Source organism: Sardina pilchardus, chromosome 12 (genome assembly GCF_963854185.1).
Source record: "Sardina pilchardus chromosome 12, fSarPil1.1, whole genome shotgun sequence".
Taxonomy (NCBI): Eukaryota; Metazoa; Chordata; class Actinopteri; order Clupeiformes; family Clupeidae; genus Sardina; species Sardina pilchardus.
Genome location: NC_085005.1, coordinates 34,000,058 through 34,023,164, shown reverse-complemented (window position 1 = coordinate 34,023,164; position 23,107 = coordinate 34,000,058). Strand labels below are relative to the sequence as shown.

The 23,107-nt window shown below is 48.2% G+C and overlaps 3 protein-coding genes across 6 annotated transcripts in view; all 3 read left to right on the top strand.

Annotated features, from left to right (window-relative positions):
- Positions 1-8,722: 8,722 nt before the first annotated feature.
- Positions 8,723-10,671, top strand: LOC134097477 (syntaxin-11-like; the record flags this gene model as incomplete). Its single annotated transcript, XM_062550344.1, has 1 exon — positions 8,723-10,671. A coding segment is annotated over one exon (789 nt), but the record flags the coding sequence as incomplete, so codon positions are not given.
- Positions 10,672-13,072: 2,401 nt separating this feature from the next.
- LOC134098516 (syntaxin-11-like) lies at positions 13,073-16,697 on the top strand. 2 transcript variants are annotated; one of them, XM_062551581.1, is made up of 3 exons: positions 13,073-13,181; positions 14,943-15,136; positions 15,362-16,697. In XM_062551581.1, exons 2-3 carry the CDS (start codon positions 14,948-14,950, stop codon positions 16,106-16,108), a joined length of 936 nt encoding a protein of 311 aa, XP_062407565.1. In that variant the 5' UTR covers positions 13,073-13,181; positions 14,943-14,947; the 3' UTR covers positions 16,109-16,697. The 2 variants fall into 2 exon arrangements, with proteins under 2 accessions (XP_062407565.1, XP_062407564.1); XM_062551580.1 differs by lacking the exon at positions 13,073-13,181 and adding an exon at positions 13,345-13,622.
- Positions 16,698-22,420: 5,723 nt separating this feature from the next.
- Positions 22,421-23,107, top strand: part of LOC134097521 (syntaxin-11-like) — a 16,806-nt gene continuing 16,119 nt past the window's right edge. For 2 of the 3 annotated variants that reach the window (XM_062550398.1, XM_062550397.1), the window contains exon 1: positions 22,421-22,809. The gene's annotated coding sequence lies outside the window, so the exon portion shown is untranslated. The remainder of the gene's footprint in view (positions 22,810-23,107) is intronic. The other variant, XM_062550400.1, reaches the window with a different exon arrangement.

Sequence of the window (23,107 nt, the reverse complement as noted above, 5' to 3'; positions counted from 1 at the left end):
GTGTTGTAATCTCAGTTGTGGCTGTAGGGTGGTGTTGTAGGGTGGTGTTGTAATCTCAGTTGTGGCTGTAGGGTGGTGTTGTAGGGTGGTGTTGTAGGGTGGTGTTGTGAACTCAGTTGTGCCTGTAGGGTGGTGCTGTAGGGTGGTGTTGTAGGTTGGTGTTGTAGGGTGGTGCTGTAGGGTGGTGTTGTAGGGTGGTGTTGTAGGGTGGTGCTGTAGGGTGGTGTTGTAGGGTGGTGTTGTAGGGTGGCGCTGTAAACTCAGTTGTAGGGTGGTGCTGTAGGGTGGTGTTGTAGGGTGGTGTTGTGAACTCAGTTGTGCCTGTAGGGTGGTGCTGTAGGGTGGTGTTGTGAACTCAGTTGTGCCTGTAGGGTGGTGTTGTAGGGTGGTGCTGTGAACTCAGTTGTGGATGTAGGGTGGTGCTGTAATCTCAGGTGTGCCTGTAGGGTGGTGCTTTAGGGTGGCGCTGTAAACTCAGTTGTAGGGTGGTGCTGTAGGGTGGTGCTGTAGGGTGGTGTTGTGAACTCAGTTGTGGATGTAGGGTGGTGTTGTAGGGTGGTGTTGTAGGGTGGTGCTGTAGGGTGGTGTTGTGAACTCAGTTGTGGCTGTAGGGTGGTGTTGTAAACTCAGTTGTGGCTGTAGGGTGGTGTTGTAGGGTGGTGCTGTAAACTCAGTTGTGGATGTAGGGTGGTGTTGTAGGGTGGTGTTGTAATCTCAGTTGTGGATGTAGGGTGGTGTTGTAGGGTGGTGCTGTAGGGTGGTGTTGTAGGGTGGTGTTGTAGGGTGGTGCTGTAGGGTGGTGTTGTAGGGTGGTGTTGTAGGGTGGTGTTGTAGGGTGGTGTTGTGAACTCAGTTGTGGATGTAGGGTGGTGTTGTAGGGTGGTGTTGTAATCTCAGTTGTGGATGTAGGGTGGTGTTGTAATCTCAGTTGTGGCTGTAGGGTGGTGTTGTAGGGTGGTGTTGTAGGGTGGCGCTGTAAACTCAGTTGTAGGGTGGTGCTGTAGGGTGGTGTTGTAAACTCAGTTGTGGATGTAGGGTGGTGCTGTAATCTCAGGTGTGCCTGTAGGGTGGTGTTGTAGGGTGGTGTTGTAGGGTGGTGCTGTAGGGTGGTGTTGTAGAGTGGTGTTGTAGGGTGGTGTTGTAGGGTGGTGCTGTAGGGTGGTGTTGTAGGGTGGTGTTGTAGGGTGGTGTTGTAGGGTGGTGCTGTAGGGTGGTGCTGTAGGGTGGTGTTGTAGGGTGGTGCTGTAATCTCAGTTGTGGCTGTAGGGTGGTGCTGTAGGGTGGTGTTGTGAACTCAGTTGTGGCTGTAGGGTGGTGTTGTAGGGTTTTGTTGTAGGGTTGTGCTCAGACAGGGTGGTGCTGTAGGGTGGTGCTCAGACAGGGTGGTGTTGTAGGGTGGTGTTGTAGGGTGGTGCTCAGACAGGGTGGTGTTGTAGGGTGGTGCTGTAGGGTGGTGTTGTAGGGTGATGCTGTAGGGTGGTGTTGTGGCTGTAGGGTGGTGCTGTAGGGTGGTGTTGTAGGGTGGTGTTGTAGGGTGGTGCTGTAGGGTGGTGTTGTAGGGTGGTGTTGTAGGGTGGTGCTGTAGGGTGGTGTTGTAGGGTGGTGTTGTAGGGTGGTGCTGTGAACTCAGTTGTGGCTGTAGGGTGGTGCTGTAGGGTGGTGTTGTAGGGTGGTGTTGTAGGGTGGTGCTGTAGGGTGGTGCTGTAGGGTGGTGTTGTAGGGTGGTGCTGTGAACTCAGTTGTGCCTGTTGGGTGGTGCTGTAGGGTGGTGTTGTAGGGTGGTGCTCAGACAGACAGACTGCACGCCCTCTAGCTTCTCATTTAATTTCATCATTAAAAACCAAAACAGAGAAGGCCAACAGGCACAATCTGTTCATAGATACTTTAGCATTAGACACTGATTTAGAGTGAGTTTTTCTATAGGCTTAGGCTATGCCAACGTTGTTTAAGTAGGCTGAGGCTATGTCAACGTTGTTTTGAGGTTAGGTTATTCATCCACTCATTTTAAAACAAGCATGAAGACTAAGTCAAACTTGAAATCAATTCCAAACCATGGTCTTGTATGAATATAGCCTAGGCCTAATGAATGATTTTATCTTCTACTAATTTATTCTCTACTAATGGTTTTATCTTACACTAATGGTTGTTATCTTATACTAATTTGTATTATACTAATGGTTTCATCATATACTAATTTCGCTTTTTCTTTCGATGCTCAGTTTTATGACTTTCATTCAAATTCCTGTAGATGGCGCTCGTAAATCGAGTGGAACTCCTCTAGGTGCGTATTGATAAACTCTGCCTATAGCCTGCGTCTTCTAGGCACTTATAACCTGCCCTACACGAAACGATGTATTAATCTTCACACAGAGCAATTTGAACAGCTGTAATGTAGCATTCTCTTGCACTGTATCGAGTCGGGTCAGTTTCGTGTGAATTCCCTCTCTGTTGTGATGAGACGTCATCGCGGTGAAACTACAGGTGGCAGGTGGGCTGAGACGAACCCGGGCATTGGCTGATTTGAGTTTTCGGTTGAATGACGTCATGTTCGTCTTCTGTATTGCAGCTTGCAGACCCTCTCGGTTTTCTTTGATGCACATCTTGCGCGGAGAACGAGAAGGAGCAGGAGCTGCCCTCACTATCGCAGACCTCGGGGAAGCATCTGGAATCGCGCACAGAAGGATCTTTAGGATTTGTTATTTCTAAGGGGACTCCGGGCGTGAAAGGTAGAGACATGAAGTCCGATTGTTTTCATACTAGGGATTCCTCGTTTGAACTCTTTGTTTAGGCTACGCACGCGTGTCTGTAGGGTGGTGTTGTAAACTCAGTTGTGGCTGGAGGGTGGTGTTGTAATCTCAGTTGTGGCTGTAGGGTGGTGTTGTAATCTCAGTTGTGGCTGTAGGGTGGTGTTGTAGGGTGGTGTTGTGAACTCAGTTATAGGGTGGTGTTGTAATCTCAGTTGTGGCTGTAGGGTGGTGTTGTAATCTCAGTTGTGGCTGTAGGGTGGTGTTGTAATCTCAGTTGTGGCTGTAGGGTGGTGTTGTAGGGTGGTGTTGTAGGGTGGTGTTGTAGGGTGGTGTTGTAATCTCAGTTGTGCCTGTAGGGTGGTGCTGTAGGGTGGTGTTGTAATCTCAGTTGTGGATGTAGGGTGGCGCTGTAGGGTGGTGTTGTAGGGTGGTGCTGTAGGGTGGTGTTGTAGGGTGGTGTTGTAGGGTGGTGTTGTAGGGTGGTGCTGTAGGGTGGTGTTGTAGGGTGGTGTTGTAGGGTGGTGTTGTAGGGTTGTGGCTGTAGGGTGGTGTTGTAGGGTTGTGCTGTAGGGTGGTGTTGTAGGGTGGTGCTGTAGGGTGGTGTTGTAGGGTGGTGTTGTAAACTCAGTTGTGGATGTAGGGTGGTGTTGTAGGGTGGTGTTGTAGGGTGGTGTTGTAGGGTGGTGTTGTAGGGTGGTGCTGTAGGGTGGTGTTGTAGGGTGGTGTTGTAGGGTGGTGTTGTAGGGTGATGTTGTAGGGTGGTGCTGTAGGGTGGTGTTGTAGGGTGGTGTTGTAAACTCAGTTGTGGATGTAGGGTGGTGTTGTAGGGTGGTGTTGTAGGGTGGTGTTGTAGGGTGGTGTTGTAGGGTGGTGGTGTAGGGTGGTGTTGTAGGGTGGTGTTGTAAACTCAGTTGTGGCTGTAGGGTGGTGATGTAGGGTGGTGCTGTAAACTCAGTTGTGGCTGTAGGGTGGTGCTGTAGGGTGGTGTTGTAGGGTGGTGCTGTAGGGTGGTGTTGTAGGGTGATGCTGTAGGGTGGTGTTGTAGGGTGGTGTTGTAAACTCAGTTGTGGCTGTAGGGTGGTGTTGTAGGGTGGTGTTGTAGGGTGGTGTTGTAGGGTGGTGCTGTAGGGTGGTGTTGTAGGGTGGTGCTGTAGGGTGGTGTTGTAATCTCAGTTGTGGCTGTAGGGTGGTGTTGTAGGGTGGTGTTGTAGGGTGGTGTTGTAGGGTGGTGCTGTAGGGTGGTGCTGTAGGGTGTTGCTGTAGGGTGGTGTTGTAGGGTGGTGTTGTAGGGTGGTGCTGTAGGGTGGTGTTGTAGGGTGGTGCTGTAGGGTGGTGCTGTAGGGTGGTGTTGTAATCTCAGTTGTGGCTGTAGGGTGGTGTTGTAAACTCAGTTGTGGCTGTAGGGTGGTGTTGTAGGGTGGTGTTGTAGGGTGGTGCTGTAGGGTGGTGTTGTAAACTCAGTTGTGGATGTAGGGTGGTGTTGTAAACTCAGTTGTGGCTGTAGGGTGGTGTAGGGTGGTGCTGTAGGGTGGTGTTGTAGGGTGGTGCTCAGACAGACAGACTGTACGCCCTCTAGCAGCAACGCTGAATGCTTCTCATTTCATTTCATCATTAAAAACCAAAACAGAGAAGGCCAACAGGCACAATCTGTTCATAGATACTTTAGCATTAGACACTAATTTAGAGTGAGTTTTTCTATAGGCTTAGGCTATGCCAACGTTGTTTAAGTAGGCTTAGGCTATGCCAACGTTGTTTTGAGGTTAGGTTATTCATCCACTCATTTTAAAACAAGCATGAAGACTAAGTCAAACTTGAAATCAATTCCAAACCATGGTCTTGTATGAATATAGCCTAGGCCTAATGAATGATTTTATCTTCTACTAATTTATTCTCTACTAATGGTTTTATCTTACACTAATGGTTGTTATCTTATACTAATTTGTATTATACTAATGGTTTCATCATATACTAATTTCGCTTTTTCTTTCGATGCTCAGTTTTATGACCTTCATTCAAATTCCTGTAGATGGCGCTCGTAAATCGAGTGGAACTCCTCTAGGTGCGTATTGATAAACCCTGCCTATAGCCTGCGTATTCTAGGCAACTTATAACCTGCCCTACACGAAACGATTTATTAATCTTCACACAGAGCAATTTGAACAGCTGTAATGTAGCATTCTCTTGCACTGTATCGAGTAGGGTCAGTTTCGTGTGAATTCCCTCTCTGTTGTGATGAGACGTCATCGCGGTGAAACTACAGGTGGCAGGTGGGCTGAGACGAACCCGGGCATTGGCTGATTTGAGTTTTCGGTTGAATGACGTCACGTTCGTCTTCTGTATTGCAGCTTGCAGACCCTCTCGGTTTTCTTTGATGCACATCTTGCGCGGAGAACGAGAAGGAACAGGAGCTGCCCTCACCATCGCAGAACTCGGGGAAGCATCTGGAATCGCGCACAGAAGGATCTTTAGGATTCGTTATTTCTAAGGGGACTCCGGGCGTGAAAGGTAGAGACATGAAGTCCGATTGTTTTCATACTAGGGATTTCCTCGTTTTAACTCTTTGTTTAGGCTACGCATGACAGGCACAGCCAGACTGAAAAACGTATTGTAGCCTATCTTCTCTTTGGAAATACAAAGTAGCGTTGCTAAATGTGATTATTAATTTCTGGTCACTGCAGAGTAGGCTACCATATGGCTCTGCTCACAGGGCGCGCGTATTCGATTGAAATCATCAGGAGAATATTTGGGTGGGAGGCTATAGTTTCTGCTGCTGTATATGCCTGTGAATAAGTTAACGTAAACATTATCACAACAACTTAACAACTTAGCGAACACAATGATGGCCCACTGAGCATGACAAACCTGTTTGGTTAGAATCTGTCATGTGCTGCAGGAGCTGAACCAGTCAGACAGGCATCGGGGAAGTTAAACTGGCCCAGACCTGCACTGGTATAAGTATATTTAGTAAGTATTGGCATTGGGGAAGTTAAACTGCTCCAGACCTGCACTGGTATAACCTAGCCTATAAAGTAGTATTGGCATTGGGGAAGTTAAACTGCTCCAGACCTGCACTGGTATAACCTAGCCTATAAAGTAGTATTGGTATTGGGGAAGTTAAAGGGATATTCCGCCATTTTTGGAAATACGCTCATTTTCCACCTCCCCTCGAGCAAAACAATCGATATTTACCTTGTTCTCGTTCATCCAGCCATTCTGTGAGTCTGGCGATACAACTTTTAGCTTCAGCCTAGCATAGATCATTGAATCGGATTAGACCATTAGCTTCTCGCCTGCTAGCTTCATGTTTAAAAGTGACTAAGATTTCTGGTAATTTTCCCATTTAAAACGTGTCTCCTCTCAAGTTAGAAAGTGCAATAAGACCAACTGAAAATGAAACCTGCCGTTTTTCTAGGCTGATTTGACATGGAACTACACTCTCATCTGGCGTAATAATCGAGGCAACTTGCAAACGTACCATAGGCGCAGTGATATCGTACGCAGCATCTGAAAATAGTCCCCATAGACAACAAGCAGTAGTAGTGCCAGTAGTGTGCAAGTTGCCTTGATTATTACGCCAGATGAGAGTGTAGTTCCATGTCAAATCAGCCTAGAAAAATGCCAGGTTTCATTTTCAGTTGGTCTTATTGCACTTTCTAGCTTGAGGGGAGACACGTTTTAAATGAGAAAATTACCAGAAATCTTAGTCACTTTTAAACATGAAGCTAGCAGGCGAGAAGCTAATGGTCTAATCCAATTCAATGATCTATGCTAGGCTGAAGCTAAAAGTTGTATCGCCAGACTCACAGAATGGCTGGATGAACGGGAACAAGGTAAATATCGATTATTTTGCTCGAGGGGAGGTGGAAAATGAGCGTATTTCCAAAAATGGCGGAATATCCCTTTAAACTGGCCCAGACCTGCACTGGTATAAGTATATTTAGTAAGTATTGGCATTGGGGAGGTTAAACTGGCCCAGACCTGCACTGGTATAAGTATATTTAGTAAGTATTGGCATTGGGGAAGTTAAACTGCTCCAGACCTGCACTGGTATAAGTAGCCTATAGATATAGTATTGGCATTGGGGAGGTTAAACTGGTCCAGACCTGCACTGGTATTTATATTTAGTAAGTATTGGCATTGGGGAAGTTAAACTGCTCCAGACCTGCACTGGTATAAGTATATTTAGTAAGTTTTGGCATTGGGGAAGTTAAACTGGCCCAGACCTGCACTGGTATAAGTAGCCTGTAGTATTGGTATTGGGGAAGTTAAACTGGCCCAGACCTGCACTGGTATAAGTAGCCTGTAGTGTTGGTATTGGGGAAGTTAAACTGGCCCAGACCTGCACTGGTATAAGTAGCCTGTAGTGTTGGTATTGGGGAAGTTAAACTGGCCCAGACCTGCACTGGTATAAGTAGCCTATAGATATAGCCTACAGTAGTGTTGGCATTGGGGAGGTTAAACTGGCCCAGACCTGCACTGGTATAAGTAGCCTATAGATATAGCCTACAGTAGTGTTGGCATTGGGGAGGTTAAACTGGCCCAGACCTGCACTGGTATAAGTAGCCTATAGATATAGCCTACAGTAGTGTTGGCATTGGGGAGGTTAAACTGGCCCAGACCTGCACTGGTATAAGTATATTTAGTAAGTATTGGCATTGGGGAAGTTAAACTGGCCCAGACCTGCACTGGTATAAGTAGCCTATAGATATAGCCTACAGTAGTGTTGGCATTGGGGAGGTTAAACTGGCCCAGACCTGCACTGGTATACGTAGCCTATAGTATTGGCATTGGGGAAGTTAAACTGGCTCAGACCTGCACTAGTAAATATAGTAAGTATTGGCATTGGGGAAGTTAAACTGGCTCAGACCTGCATTGGTAAAAGTATATACTGTAGTAAGTATTTGGGATTGGGGAGGTTACACTGGCTCAGACCTGCACTATACTGTAGTAAGTATTGTGATTGGGGAGGTTAAACTGGCTCAGACCTGCACTATACTGTAGTAAGTATTGGGATTGGGGAGGTTAAACTGGCTCAGACCTGCAGTGATATCAGAGCGCTGGCCAAGTGGGTGTGATGTCTGGGAATGATGGACAGAATGATTCACATGATCAGCCCACACATAGTAGAGACCTGCCTCTACTGGTGATTCAACATGCTTTAATGATGTACCTGTGCTGTGACCAATAAGAGCAGTCCCTAAACACCGAGGACCCTAATTGATTCTTTGAGTGCTGTCTCCTCAGGAGTGATGGTAACAGTAGTGTTGTAACAATACTGTAGTGATGGTAACAGGAGTTATGGTAACAGTACTGATGTGATGGTAACAGTAGTGATGGTGATGAAGAAAGTAGATGTCTGCACACTGGAGACTCCAAAACCAACAAGGTTTATTAAAAACACGCAACGTTCAGGCCTGAAGACCCTGGCCTGGTGGGTCGAAACATTGTGTGTTTTTAATAAACCTTGTTGGTTTTGGAGTCTCCAGTGTGTGGACATCTACTTTCTTCATCACCATCACTACTGTTACCATAACTCATGTTACCATCACTACAGTACTGTTACATCTACTTTCTTCATCACTGCTACATTTAATGTGTCCTGTAGTGATGGTAACAGGAGTGATGTAACAGTAGTGATGGTGACAGTAGTTATGGTGACAGTAGTGATGGTAACAGTAGTGATGGTAACAGGAGTGATGGTAACAGGAGTGATGGTAACAGGAGTGATGGTGACAGGAGTGATGGTGACAGTAGTGATGGTGACAGTAGTGATGGTAACAGGAGTGATGTAACAGTAGTGATGGTAACAGGAGTGACTGGTGTTCTCTGTCCAGCAGGTGGCGATGCGGGACAGACTGAGCTCTCTGCGCTCGCTAAGCTCCGCCCCCCCAACCAATGGGCAGCTGGAGGCCGGCGGCCACGCGGCGTCGTCAGGACACGCCTTCAGACAGACGAGCGTGGAGGAGGAGGAGCCGGGGGCGGGGCCGGGGGCGGGGCCAGGGGCGGGGCCTGTGGAGGGCGGAGCTGGAGCGGTGGAGGAGGTGCTGGAGGAGGCGCAGGAGGTGCGGCGGGAGGTGCAGATGCTGCGTGTGGACGTGCGGCGCCTGCGTGAGCAACACGCGCGCCTCCTCAGCCAGCCGTACTCCTCGCGGGAGCAGCGGCGCGACTCCGACGCCATCGGCGGCGACATCAAGACGCGCGGGCAGGACGTGCTGGCCAGCCTGCGCAAGATGGACGCCCACGCGCGCACGCTGGAGGACGAGCACGGGGTCAACTCGGCCGTGGCGCGCATCGCCCGCACGCAGTACGCCTGCCTCAGCAACGGCTTCCGCGACGCCATGACGGACTACAACGAGGCCGAGATGAGCCACCGCGACACGGTCAAGGCGCACATCCGGCGGCAGATGGAGATCGTGGGGCAGGACGTGTCCGGCGAGCAGATGGAGGACATGCTGGAGGACGGCCAGTGGAGCGTCTTCACGCAGAACCTGCAGTCCGAGGGCAAGACGGCGCGCTCGGCGCTGGGGCAGATCGAGGGGCGGCACCAGGAGCTGCTGGAGCTGGAGCGCCGTGTGCGCGGCGTGCACGAGGTGTTCCTGGATATGGCCGTGCTGCTGGAGGAGCAGGGGCCCATGATGAACGCCATCCAGGTCGCCGTGGAGAAGACTGAGGTTGCCACCGGCGACGCTCTGGGCAAGATCCTGGCGGCCAAGAAACACGACAAAAGCAACCCTTTGAAAAAACTCTTATTTTGGAGGCGCTAGCTTGGCGAACTCAACAGGCTTGTGGTGCGCTAACATGGCCCAGCACAGGCCTCTGGTGCACTGAGATAGCTAACACAACAGACCTATGGTATGCTAGCAGGGCTAACACAACAGGCCTATAGTGTGCTAGCAGGTCTAACACAACAGGCCTATAGTGTGCTAGCATGGCTAACATAAGAGGCCTAGTGTGCTAGCATGGCTAACACAACAGATCTATGGTATGGTAGCAGGGCTAACACAACAGACCTATGATGCACTGAGATAGCTAACACAACAGACCTATGGTATGCTAGCAGGGCTAACACAACAGGCCTATAGTGTGCTAGCATGGCTAACACAACAGGCCTTTAGTGTGCTAGCATGGCTAACATAAGAGGCCTAGTGTGCTAGCATGGCTAACACAACAGGCCTCTGGTGCACTGAAATAGCTAACACTAGACTGGTGTGTTAGCATGGATAACACAACAGACCTATGGTATGCTAGCAGGGCTAACACAACAGACCTATGGTATGCTAGCATGGCTAACCCAACAGGCCTCTGGTGCACTGAAATAGCTAACACTAGACTGGTGTGTTAGCATGGATAACACAAAAGACCTATGGTATGCTAGCATGGCTAGCTAACACAACAGATGTTATGATGTGCTAGTGTGGCTAACACAGCCAGGAGGTCTGGGAGCCTCACTATGCTAACCTTCTATCTATACAGCAGTAGAGGACTGTCCTGAGCCACACACATACACACACACACGTTTTAATAAGAAAAAAACAAACTTAACATCCCCAACAGTGACCAGCGGCTCATGTGGAGTGTGTAGCCTGTGAGTCTACTGGCTGCCATTTGCTCTGTCATCGGGGAGCTCTGGGACTGGCTCAGGGTGTCCATTGGAGCTCTGGGACTGGCTCAGGGGGGTCCATGGAGTGTGGGACTGGCTCAGGGGGGTCCATGGAGTGTGGGACTTGCTCAGGGTGGTCCATTGGAATCTGACTAGCTGCTAGGCTACTTTACTTTACTGTATCTCTCCCAAGGGACACCTGTTGCTGTATAGAGGACTGCTATTTTGACGTCATGGTGCTAAGGACTCAAGGGTGAAATTACTCCAAACCATCCCTTTAAGACTTTTAATTTTGTGTTTTAATAAAACTATGAAAAAGCCATATCATTCTTTTGTAATTGTTAAATGTGTAGTCTATGCAATGTTTTAAAAACTGAGAATGTTTTATTTGTAAGGAATAGCTACAGTACATTTCTATCAGCAGGTTTTCATCTGATCAGAATCAGACTCATGCCTCCTTCTGAACACATACTCAGACACCTCCATTAGAATAAAACTTCCTGAATCGATTGGGATTTCAATCCAGGGCTCGGTAGTTTGTTGGGAAATGAGAAAGTTTTAGGCAAATTTATATTCACACAACTGCGCAGCATGCAATTGGTTAAAAGCTTCATTTGGCAAACTGATGACCCCATTAGATTATGTTTTGATAATGCGTTTGCTAAAAGTGTATCACACACACACTGGACGCCTCCCTTCCAAGGGCACCACACAGGGTGCCTCTCATTTGGTCTTTTATACACCCTCCCTTCCTTCCTCGATCCTCGTCTTCACTGATCTAGATAAAGAATGATGGGGCGGCAACAATGGGATAGTCTATCCAGTGTTAGTTATAGATCAGTGGGAACGCCCCTCGAGGATCGAGGAGAGCTTTTGAGAGGCACCCACACACTCATCTCTGGGGACCATCACACAAAGGTCAGACTATTCAGGTCATACCAAAGATCCTTAAGGCGGAGCAAGATACTTTGTCATAGTTCATGTCTATGGGCGCAAAACGGGGATCACTTCCTCTGCATAAAGGCGTGTGTCATGCCCATAGACTTCAATGGAACAGCTCTGCATAAAGGGGGATTTTGCCCCCCCTCTTGCGATTCGGGTTCCAAGAAGTGGCTTCTCATGAAGTATCTTGCTTCGCCCTTAATGATCTTTGGTCATACTCTGGGCAAGTCAGAGGTCAAAGGTCATACTCTGGGCAAGGCTCTGATTCCTCACAGCAAACCATCCTCTTCTTCAGCACGTGCAGGAGAGTGCAGTCACCCCTCCTGGACTAAAACTGTAGAGGGTACCATGTCTACACCCTGAGCCAAGCTCAGTGGTATCTAGTGTGGTCACCTCTCCAGGACTAGAGGGTATTCATATTTCCTGAACAATCAACCCAATGTTCACTGCAAGGGCCATATGATAAATAAAGAAGAAAGAAAGAAATGATATTTAAAAACGCCTCAACTAGTTTCTTACCACAATACTTAAATCACTTAAAACATCTTAATCGTAAAAGAAAATCAGAACGTGTTGTTCTGGGTGCCGGGAGGATAAAGCCTGCTGAGCCATCACACAACACCAGAGAGCAGACCGGCCTGAAGCGGGAGGGGACGCCACCAGCCGTAACCTGAGGGGACGCCACCAGCCGTAACCTGAGGGGATGCCACCAGCCGTAACCTGAGAGGGAGGGGACGCCGCCAGCCGTAACCTGAGGGGACGCCACCAGCCGTAACCTGAGGGTGATCTGAGAGGGAGGGGACGCCACCAGCCGTAACCTGCAGGGTGATCTGAGAGGGAGGGGACGCCACCAGCCGTAACCTGCAGGGTGATCTGAGAGGGAGGGGATGCCACCAGCCGTAACCTGCAGGGTGATCTGAGAGGGAGGGGACGCCACCAGCCGTAACCTGCAGGGTGATCTGAGAGGGAGGGGACGCCACCAGCCGTAACCTTCAGGGTGATCTGAGAGGGAGGGGATGCCACCAGCCGTAACCTTCAGGGTGATCTGAGAGGGAGGGGATGCCACCAGCCGTAACCTTCAGGGTGATCTGAGAGGGAGGGGATGCCACCAGCCGTAACCTTCAGGGTGGAGCTAGTCTGGCACTCAGGAGGGCTTCAAAGAAGCTGCCTTACTGATGCGTATGTCACCCGTGATTGTTTAACTATTAAACTATTGCTTTTTATTAAACTACTGAACATCAGAACATGTTACAGTACATTTCATTCCTGGAATAACGAATAGTCCCGGCAGCGCACGCACTGTAGTGAACCGTAGGTGGCATATTCATGATGTGTGACCCCTAGTGTAGTCGCAGAATGAGAGCGCTGGGGGTAGCGACATGAAATCATTCCACTACCACATCCCGGAGAGCCTGATGTAATTACCGGGCATTACAAGTAGCCTACAATATAATGACCACGTGTTTGTGTTAATAATAAAGCGATAGAGAGAGACAACGGGAAACAGACGCACAGATCAACACAATGTTTAAGCTACCAACAGTATTAAGAGGGCTGTTATGTTATCAGAGATGACTGGGTAGGCCTGTGCTAAAAGTGTCATCACGCTCGAAGAATACAGGCGCGTCATGCAGAAGCGGTTTGACTGGTCACATTCCAGATGATGTCAAACGTGTGTGTTCCGTCGCACACCCCACACACACACACAAACACAAACCAATGTCTTTATAAAGATGCCCTTGCGTAAAGCACCCGCCCAGGTGCGCGCACGCAACCAAGTTAAGAGAATTCCTCCCGGTCAACGCACGCACCTGACCGGAGAGGATGCTGCAGCAACTGCGCGACGCTTTGGCGTGAGATCGTTACCGTGACTGGGCTCTACTACTGAAGCGGTAGGGCGATTTATCAATTCTTATTGGGCTCTGATTTATATTCACTTTACAAAATCAATTATTACTGGGCTCTGATGGATGAATAATATATGTAGCCTAACAAAACACACGCGTATCGTAGGCCTACGCGTTTGCCTTCATATTCGAGGGACTGATGACGTTACAGGTAGTGTGTGGGAAGACCAACCGACACCGGCTACTCGTCTTCACGGGCCGCCTGTCTCCGGTCCGAGGAGAAAATGAAGTTAATCACCTCCTCCTCCTGTGTCCTGCGCATAGGCCTGTATCTCACAGTTGTCCCAAGACTCAAACAGTTTAGAGAACTATGCCGTCAAATAGCCTACAGAGTAGCTTTTCGTGGCAAATCTTTCGTTTTCTTTTAGTGAATGATCCAAAAACACGGGACGGTTAAAGATACAGAACTGCTCACAAACTCGTTTGGTGAGACACGCCTAACTCAAACACTGCCTCTGCCCGGTATCGCTTCAGACTTGAACCTGCTCTGCCAGGAAGGACACAGCATCAGAAGTGGATTTATTCTGATGCTTTGACCAATTAGGCTAGAGCAGCATTTAGGCATTAGTATGAGTTGGCCAGTCTATCCATGTACTGCAGCATTTAGGCATTAGTTGGCCAGTCTATCCATGTTTAGGCTAGAGCAGCATTTAGACATTGTTGTGAGTTGGCCAGTCTATCCATGTTTAGGCTAGAGCAGCATTTAGACATTGTTGTGAGTTGGCCAGTCTATCCATGTTTAGGCTAGAGCAGCATTTAGACATTGTTGTGAGTTGGCCAGTCTATCCATGTTTAGGCTAGAGCAGCATTTAGACATTGTTGTGAGTTGGCCAGTCTATCCATGTTTAGGCTAGAGCAGCATGTAGACATTGTTGTGAGTTGGCCAGTCTATCCATGTTTTTACGCACTGCCTGGTGTGTTGGCGAGTCTATTCAGCTACATCACCATCAGCTTCTGCCCTGTTAGTAGACCTGTCTACCTGCCCACCTGTCTACCTGCTTACCTGTCTACCTGTCTACCTGCCCACCTGTCTACCTGTCTACCTGTCTACCTGTCTACCTGCCTACCTGTCTACCTGCCTACCTGTCTACCTGCCTACCTGCCTACCTGCCTACCTGTTTACCTGTCTACCTGCCCACCTGTCTACCTGCTTACCTGTCTACCTGTCTACCTGCCCACCTGTCTACCTGCCTACCTGTTTACCTGTCTACCTGCTTACCTGTCTACCTGCTTACCTGCCTACCTGCTTACCTGTCTACCTGCCTACCTGCTTACCTGCCTACCTGTTTACCTGCTTACCTGTCTACCTGCCTACCTGCTTACCTGCCTACCTGTCTACCTGCTTACCTGTCTACCTGCTTACCTGTCTACCTTCCTACCTGCCTACCTGTTTACCTGCTCAACTGTCTATCTGCTTACCTGCCTACCTGCTTAACTGTCTACCTGCTTAACTGCCTACCTGCTTACCTGCCTATCTGCCTGTATGTCTGTCTGCTCAAAATCTTTCACCATTTCTGCCTCAATGTGCATATTCTCTCTCTCCACTCCTCTGTTAGTTCTCTCTCTCTCTTAATCTGTCTGTGTCTGTGTCTGTGTATGTGTGTGTGTGTATATGTAATGATTGTGTGTGTGTGTGTGTATATGTAATGATTGTGTGTGTGTGTGTGTGTGTGTGTGTGTGTATAATGTGTGTGTGTGTATATGTAATGATTGTGTGTGTGTATAATGTGTGTGTGTGTGCTGCAGGCGTGATGAGGGATCGTCTGAGTCACCTTCAGGCTCTGAGTGAGTCGGAGGAGCACCTGGCGGAGCTGGAGGAGAGCGAGTACGGCGATGACGTCGTCTCCGTGGGCAACGACACCCTGAGCTCCGTGGACCTGCAGGAGGAGGAGGAGGAGATACGGCCGCAGGCGGTGGTGTGGGCCCGCGGGGGGGAGGAGGTGATGCTTTCTGCTAACTGTCTCTTAATTATTCCATCTGGAGTCTTTTATGTTAATTATTCCTTATTGATTTGATCTTGATTTATGCTTTGTTTTCTTTGCCCATCTATGCTTTTATCTGCTATAATTACTGTTTGGTTGTTGTTTATGTAAAGCACATTGAATGACCTCTGTGTATGAAATGTGCTATGTAAATAAACTTGACTTGACTTGACTTGACTTGAGGTGGAGGAGGTGCTGCAGGAGGCGCAGGAGGTGCGGCGGGAGGTGCAGCTGATGCGTGTGGACGTGCGGCGCCTCCGCGAGCAGAACGGGCGCCTCCTGAGCGAGCCCACGCGCACCACGGCCGTCAAGCGCGACTCCAACGCCATCGGCGCCGACATCAAGACGCGCGGGCAGGACGTGCTGGCCAGCCTGCGCAAGATGGACGCCCGCGCGCGCACGCTGGAGGACGAGCACGGGGTCAACTCGGCCGTGGCGCGCATCGCCCGCACGCAGTACGCCTGCCTCAGCAACGGCTTCCGCGACGCCATGACGGACTACAACGAGGCCGAGATGAGCCACCGCGACGCCGTCAAGGCGCACATCCGGCGGCAGATGGAGATCGTGGGGACGACGGACGTGTCCGGCGAGCAGATGGAGGACATGCTGGAGGCCGGCCGCTGGAACGTCTTCGCCGATAACGTGCTGGCGGAGGGCAAGACGGCGCGTGCGGCGCTCGGGCAGATCGAGCGGCGGCACCGGGAGCTGCTGGAGCTGGAGAGTCGCGTGCGCGGCGTGCACGAGGTGTTCCTGGACGTGGCCGTGCTGGTGGAGGAGCAGGGGCCCATGATGGACACCATCCTCGCACACGTGCAGAAGACCGACGCGCAGCTGGCCGACGCTATCGTGCGCCTCACCAAGGCCAAGAAGCACGACAAGTCCAACCCCTGCAAGCAGATGTTCTGCGGCTGCTTCCCCTGCTACAAATGACCCCCGACCCCAAATGACCTCTGACTCATATGACCCCGACCCCATATGACCTCTGACCCATATGACAAGTCCAACCCCTGCAAGCAGATGCTCTGCGGCTGCTTCCCCTGCTACAAATGACCCCCGACCCCAAATGACCTCTGACTCATATGACCCCGACCCCATATGACCTCTGACCCATATGACAAGTCCAACCCCTGCAAGCAGATGCTCTGCGGCTGCTTCCCCTGCTACAAATGACCCCCGACCCCAAATGACCTCTGACTCATATGACCCCGACCCCATATGACCCCCTGACCCCGACCCCATATGACCTCTGACCCATATGACAAGTCCAACCCCTGCAAGCAGATGCTCTGCGGCTGCTTCCCCTGCTACAAATGACCCCCTGACCCCATATGACCCCGACCCCATATGACCTCTGACCCATATGGCCCCCGACCCCAAATGACCTCTGACCCATATGCCCCCCGACCCCAAATGACCTCTGACCCATATGCCCCCCGACCCCAAATGACCCCCTGACCCCATATGACCCCGACCCCATATGATCCCCTGACCCCGACCCCATATGACCTCTGACCCATATGCCCCCCGACCCCAAATGACCCCCTGACCCCATATGACCCCGACCCCATATGATCCCCTGACCCCGACCCCAAATGACCTCTGACCCATATGCCCCCGACCCCATATGACCCCCTGACCCCATATGACCCCCTGACCCCGACCCCATATGACCTCTGACCCATATGCCCCCAAATTACCTCTGACCCCACATTAACTATGGCCCCTCCTTACAAATGACCCCTGACCCCATATGACCTCTGACCCATATGACCTCTGACCCCTCCCTACAAATGACCTCCCTGCTGGTGTTGCGCTCCTGGTGTCCCTTACCCAGAACTTCTGTGACCTGTGCAGCTCAGGCACACTCGGGCACACACACACACCACACACACACACACACACACACACACACACACCACACACACGCGCACACACACACACACACACACACACACACACACACACACACACACACCACACACACACACACACACACACACCACACACACGCGCACACACACACACACCACACACACGCGCACACACACACCACACACACACACACACACACACACACACACACACCACACACACGCGCACACACACACACACACCACACACACGCGCACACACACACCACACACACACACACACACACACACACACACACACACACACACACACACCACACACACACACCACACACGCACACACACACACACACACCACACACACGCGCACACACACACCACACACACACACACACACACACACACACACACACACACACACGCGCACACACACACACACACACACACACACACACACACACGCACACCACACACGCACGCACACACACACACACACACACACACACACACACACACACACACACACACACACACACACACACACACACACACACACACACACTTCATAAGCAGCTCAGGCACACTCGGGCACTGGTCTGGGTGTTGTCTTTAGTGCACGAGATTGAAGTCTGGCGTTGCCTTCATACCTGACAGAAACTCAGGACAGCACGCAAGGGTATATTTATGATATGGAATGTGTTATTGAGGATTGGATTACAAAAGGGCGGGCGCATGTTTGTTGGTATATTTATGATATGGAATGTGTTATTGAGGATTGGATTGATGTCCTGAATAAATACTTGTGTGCATGTTTGGCTGATTTGTTCTGTTCTGTCTCCTCCTCACGCCACTCCTGTATCTGCTGAGGGATTCTCCTCTGGTTTAGCTGAGTCACTGATTATAGCTGAGTCACTGATTATAGCTGAGTCACTGATTATAGCTGAGTCACTGATTTCTCCTCTGGTATAGCTGAGTCACTGATTATAGCTGAGTCACTGATTATAGCTGAGTCACTGATTTCTCCTCTGGTTTAGCTGAGTCACTGATTTCTCCTCTGGTGTAGCTGATTATAGCTGAGTCACTGATTATAGCTGAGTCACTGATTATAGCTGAGTCACTGGTTTCTCCTCTGGTATAGCTGAGTCACTGATTATAGCTGAGTCACTGATTATAGCTGAGTCACTGGTTTCTCCTCTGGTATAGCTGAGTCACTGATTATAGCTGAGTCACTGTATCCCCATAGTCCCCCGACACATGTCCGTTTCTATCAGGCGTTTTAACTTGATTAGCTGATTACAGTTCTCTTCCTTAAATTCTTTGAGATGATTTCCATGAGTTGTACTGTAATAATTTAAACATTAAAACAAAAAAAGGCTTCACTTAAAGAGGACATAGAATGGATGAATTGAGTATTGCACTGTGTTCTCTGATGTTAAAATAGTATTCAACTTTGGACTTTTACAGTTTTTCTCGATTGTTAACACACATTTTCTGAAAACATGCCTCACACTCTCAGAACTCTACACACAAATTCAAAACAACACACACAATGGGCAAAACCCTGCAATTCTCCTGCAAAATGGCACTTTACCTTCAAAACAATGTAATTACAGTGCATGAAAATGCACTGTACTGTTCTTCCTTTTCTTCTTATAAAACTTCTTCTTCTAACGCTCGCAATTCAGCTTCAACCGTTTAACGTAGAAACTTCATTCAAACTTGTTGCGTAGGTGTTGCTTATGCCATGTGTGCTTTGTATTTTTCAACTTTGTAACTTTTATACTTTTTAAACTATGAATTAAAAAACGATTTCCCCATAGATTTAACATTGAGCTATTTCCCCATAGACTTAACATTGCTCATTATGACATCACGGCAGCAATTAGAATCTTACGCCAGGTGGCCGGCCACCTGGGCACCAACTGTCAGTTTCTCTGGCTTTAAGCATACAGTCTCTCAGAAGACTACATATCCTGTTAACTGTTTCCTCTGTCCACAACTGTTTCAAAATAAAAGTCCTCACTGCAATAATACACTATTAAATAATTTAACCATTGAAACTAATCAACTATTGAACTGTTCAACCATTCCAACTGTCAGTTATCATCCACTATGCCTCCAGTCAACTACATGATACCTCCATGTACCTAGCAACCAACATAGCAACCATTAAAATTAAGCGTTTATGACCGTTTCCATAGCAACCAACATGATTATACTGCAGTAACTTCTTGTTTCCTGATAGTGGCCACCATGGATACCCTAGCAACAAATGTTTCAAAATAAAAGTCCTCACTAGCAAGTTAGCTAGTTAGCATGGTTAGCATAGTTAGCATTGTTACCATAGTTAGCATTTTTAGCATAACTGCAAAAAATCATCAACTTAGTTAGCTAATCAACCTGGTTAGCATTGTTAGCAAATTTAGCATTGTTAGCAAAGTTAGCATTTCTGCTAGAAATCATTGGTTAAGTTAGCTAATCAACCTGGTTAGCATTGTTACTAAAGTTAGCATTGTTACCATAGTTAGCATTGCTAGCATAGTTAACATTTTTAGCATAACTGCTAGAAATCATTAGCTAAGTTAGCTAATCAACCTGGTTAGCACTGTGAGCATAGTTAGCATAGTTAACATTTTTACCATTACTGCATGAAATCAGTAGCTAAGTTAACCAATCAACCTGGTTATCATTGTTACCATAGTTAACATTTTAACATGAATAGAAATCATTAGTTAAGTTAGAACTGGCAATGTTTCAGCTTTAAACTGTCTACCTTCACACTATCAACTCTCTGTAAACTATGCAACCACCATGTTTACCGTAGCTACACCTTAGTAACCATATCTACATTATCTATCTATTTTTGCATTTCATGCACTGGTAATTCCTTGGAATTGCATTTCTAGTTTCTCCTCAAAATCCTCTTTTGTTCTCAAGAGACACACACAAACCATCATATATCCAGTGGCGAGGCGTAAGGAAAATTTCTGAGGAAGCCAAGTGACGAATGCATATTTATTTATTTATTTATTTATTTATTTGTTTGATGGGGGGGGGGGGGGGTATACATTTTGCGCTATGCATAGCGATATAGGCTACTCTAACCAACAGACCATGTAAACAGACTGGACGAGGGACATTGGTGACTGTAACACACGCGCGCTGTCTCTCTACCTCCCTCACACATCTCCACAAGTTACTCGGTCATCACTACATTAGGCCTGCGTAGACTACGGAGATAATAAGCTGTACGGCTACACGCATTGTAAGCTAACAACGCAGCTTGGACTAGCCTACTGCGACTCGTAACTCGCAACAAACAGGCTCTCTCCCTCCCTTGAAAGTCCTAAAAACTTTTACCCTTTCATTACGAACCTCCAGATCTAGCAGTGGACTGCTGTCGGATTTAATTTGAAGTCGTTGTTGAAGAAGTAGTTTACTTTACTAAATTAAAATTGTAGGCCTGCTAACAATTCCAAATCTCCTCTGTCCTTAAAAACACTTAAAAACGTGATCTGACCTCGATGAAACTCATAATTATCGCACCTAACTAAACGACTGATAGAAAGGGAAAGACGTGGCGGATGGCTTCCCTTTCTAAGGTGCTGACGAATCACAGTTTGACCGCGACCGCGACATTCCCTAATTTGATTGGTTGATCGTCTTTTTTGTTTACACGTTACTTGGTGATAAGGAATCCAACTCGAGCTGGGTGCCACTTGGAGACGACGGGAGTGTAATTACTGTGTTTCACCACATTCACATGCATACAATTTATGGGGGCGCTGTTACACTCATTGCAAAATACAAATTGAAAACGGGAGATGACAGCACAGAAAGAATGCACAAAACCATAAAACGATTAAACGAAGTGCTGTATTTACAATAGCGATTGTCTGACGAAATAGGGGAAGCATGGCTTCCCTTGGCTTCCGGGAGAAAACGCCACTGCATATATCAAGACATTTTAAGGACCAGTTGAACACTGATGTGCTCAGTGTAAGACACTGCAATGAATTGAAAACACTTCTTCTCCATTCATCATAATGACTTGGGCCTTTTTTTGTTCAGTGTTACCCTACAAACATTACTACAAACAGTAGATAAGCTGATACAATAAGTTGATAAGCTTACCCTATCAATATTTTTAAATATCTCATTGTTTCTATTATTTTTCTTTGTATGTGCCGTAATGTTATGCCATTTTCTTCTAGGACACTGCATGATTTCAGTTTCCTTTTCAGAAGACAGAAGCCCTTGTGTTGGTAATCCTTCAGCTGCCAAACAAATAGTAAAATACTGTAAACTGTGTAGGAATACAAAGTAGGAATACTTTCCCCAAATACTTGAAACATACTTTATTTTTACAGCCCTACAGAACAGCCCACAGGCAATACTGTGCTCATTGAGCTTGTATACTGTACGGTACTGTGGCTCGGATCTCATCGGAGATTACGGTCCTTGGCCTCCCCGACCAGTCCACCACGGCTGAAGTGCCCTTGAGCAAGGCACCTAACCCCTCACTGCTCCCCGAGCGCCGCTGGTTGGGCAGGCAGCTCACTGCTCTGGGTTAGTGTGTGATTCACCTCACTGTGTGTTCACTGTGTGCTGTGTGTTCACTAATTCGGTTAAATTGGGTTAAATGCAGAGAACTGAATTTCCCTCACGGGATCAAAAAAGTATACATTCATTCATTCTATTCTATTCTATTCTCCTCTTACTCTCACTCCTCTGGCTCTGCATCTGCCTGTACTACTACTGTATACTGAAGCTGTGATTGATAATTGTAAAACTGTGTGACAGGTGTTTGCCCATGTGATGAGTCAGTGTGCATGGTAGGGCAGTTAGCTTTAGAATTTGAATGGCAGCGTGTTCCTTGAGAGAACAAGACATTTTCTTCATGAAAATTGTGTCAAATGCAGAGAATTGTGTGTAGTGTTTTGAAAACAGTGTGTTTTAGAACGGCAATTTGAGTGTAAAGCAGAAATTGTGGTTATAGTTCAGCAGAATCGGTTCAGGAGGTTGGTGCATGACCTACATATTACTGGAATTGTGTCTCAAGTACCAGAAATTGTGTGTAAACAATTGAGAAAAACTGTAAATGGAACTGAAGTTTTTCCCTCCCTGCACACGTCACGCCGCCGGAAGATCACGAGTTGATTTCTCTGAAAGGTTTGTACATTTAGGCCTGCCAAGGTCTGGCCCAAATTCCTTTCCGCTATCGGGGTAAGAAACGGATATAATTTATCATCTCTGAATCAGATGACACTGCTATCAGAATCCGCGGGTAGGCTGTCAGCACGCGGGCTGTAGACGGCTGGCGCTCATCCTGAATGGTGGATTGTTCAGGGTTGTCACGCAGGTGGTGACAGTGCAGACTGATGCTCAAGGAGTTGCGCAACACTCCTGACGGATCAGCGTCAATTCTGCCAAAACCACCAAGCGCGGCTTCTCAAAACCACACACATTTCCCCCGCCTACGCACGCATGGACATTTCTGATTGACGCACCTGTGAAGAAGCAGGGCCGCGCGCACACACACACACACACACGCACGCTGCGCAACCGGCGAAACTTAGGCTACTGCTGTCAGGCTGCTTCTATTTCAGCGGTGGACACGCCGGGCACCATGAGTCTGTAAGACGCTACAGGTAGCGTCTGCGATGTCCCACAGCAACAGCCGTCCACATTAGAGAAGCGGAGACCGGGGACAACAGCCTCGCCTCACACGGAGCACCGGAGCTGTGAAGCGACACCAAGGTAGGAACTCTCATTTAGCCTGAACAGTCAACAGCTGCGTCGCATTTCATGGATAACATTACACATTTTCTTTCTGTTTTTGGTCAACCCGCAGACAGAGTCGGCTGCACTTATTGTCAAGGTTTAAACTGATGAGTTAACGATGATGATTTAGTGAAAATAGGGGTAAGCTTGGCCTACTTGGCACAAGTTTTGTGGACAATTTTACTTTTTTTAAGTTCAAATGTCCACAGACCCTGACTTTAAAATATTGGGGAATAATTTCATTGAAATTACCCAGATTTGTGTAACTGTCTGT

Coding starts and splice junctions, on each gene's coding strand:
- LOC134098516 (XM_062551580.1), top strand. CDS start 13,568: ATGATCCAAAAACACGGGACGGTTAAAGATACAGAACTGCTCACAAAC. Junction 13,623..14,942: donor ACTGCTCACAAACTCGTTTG/GTGAGACACGCC, acceptor TGTGTGCTGCAG/GCGTGATGAGGGATCGTCTG. Junction 15,137..15,361: donor GGGCCCGCGGGGGGGAGGAG/GTGATGCTTTCT, acceptor ACTTGACTTGAG/GTGGAGGAGGTGCTGCAGGA.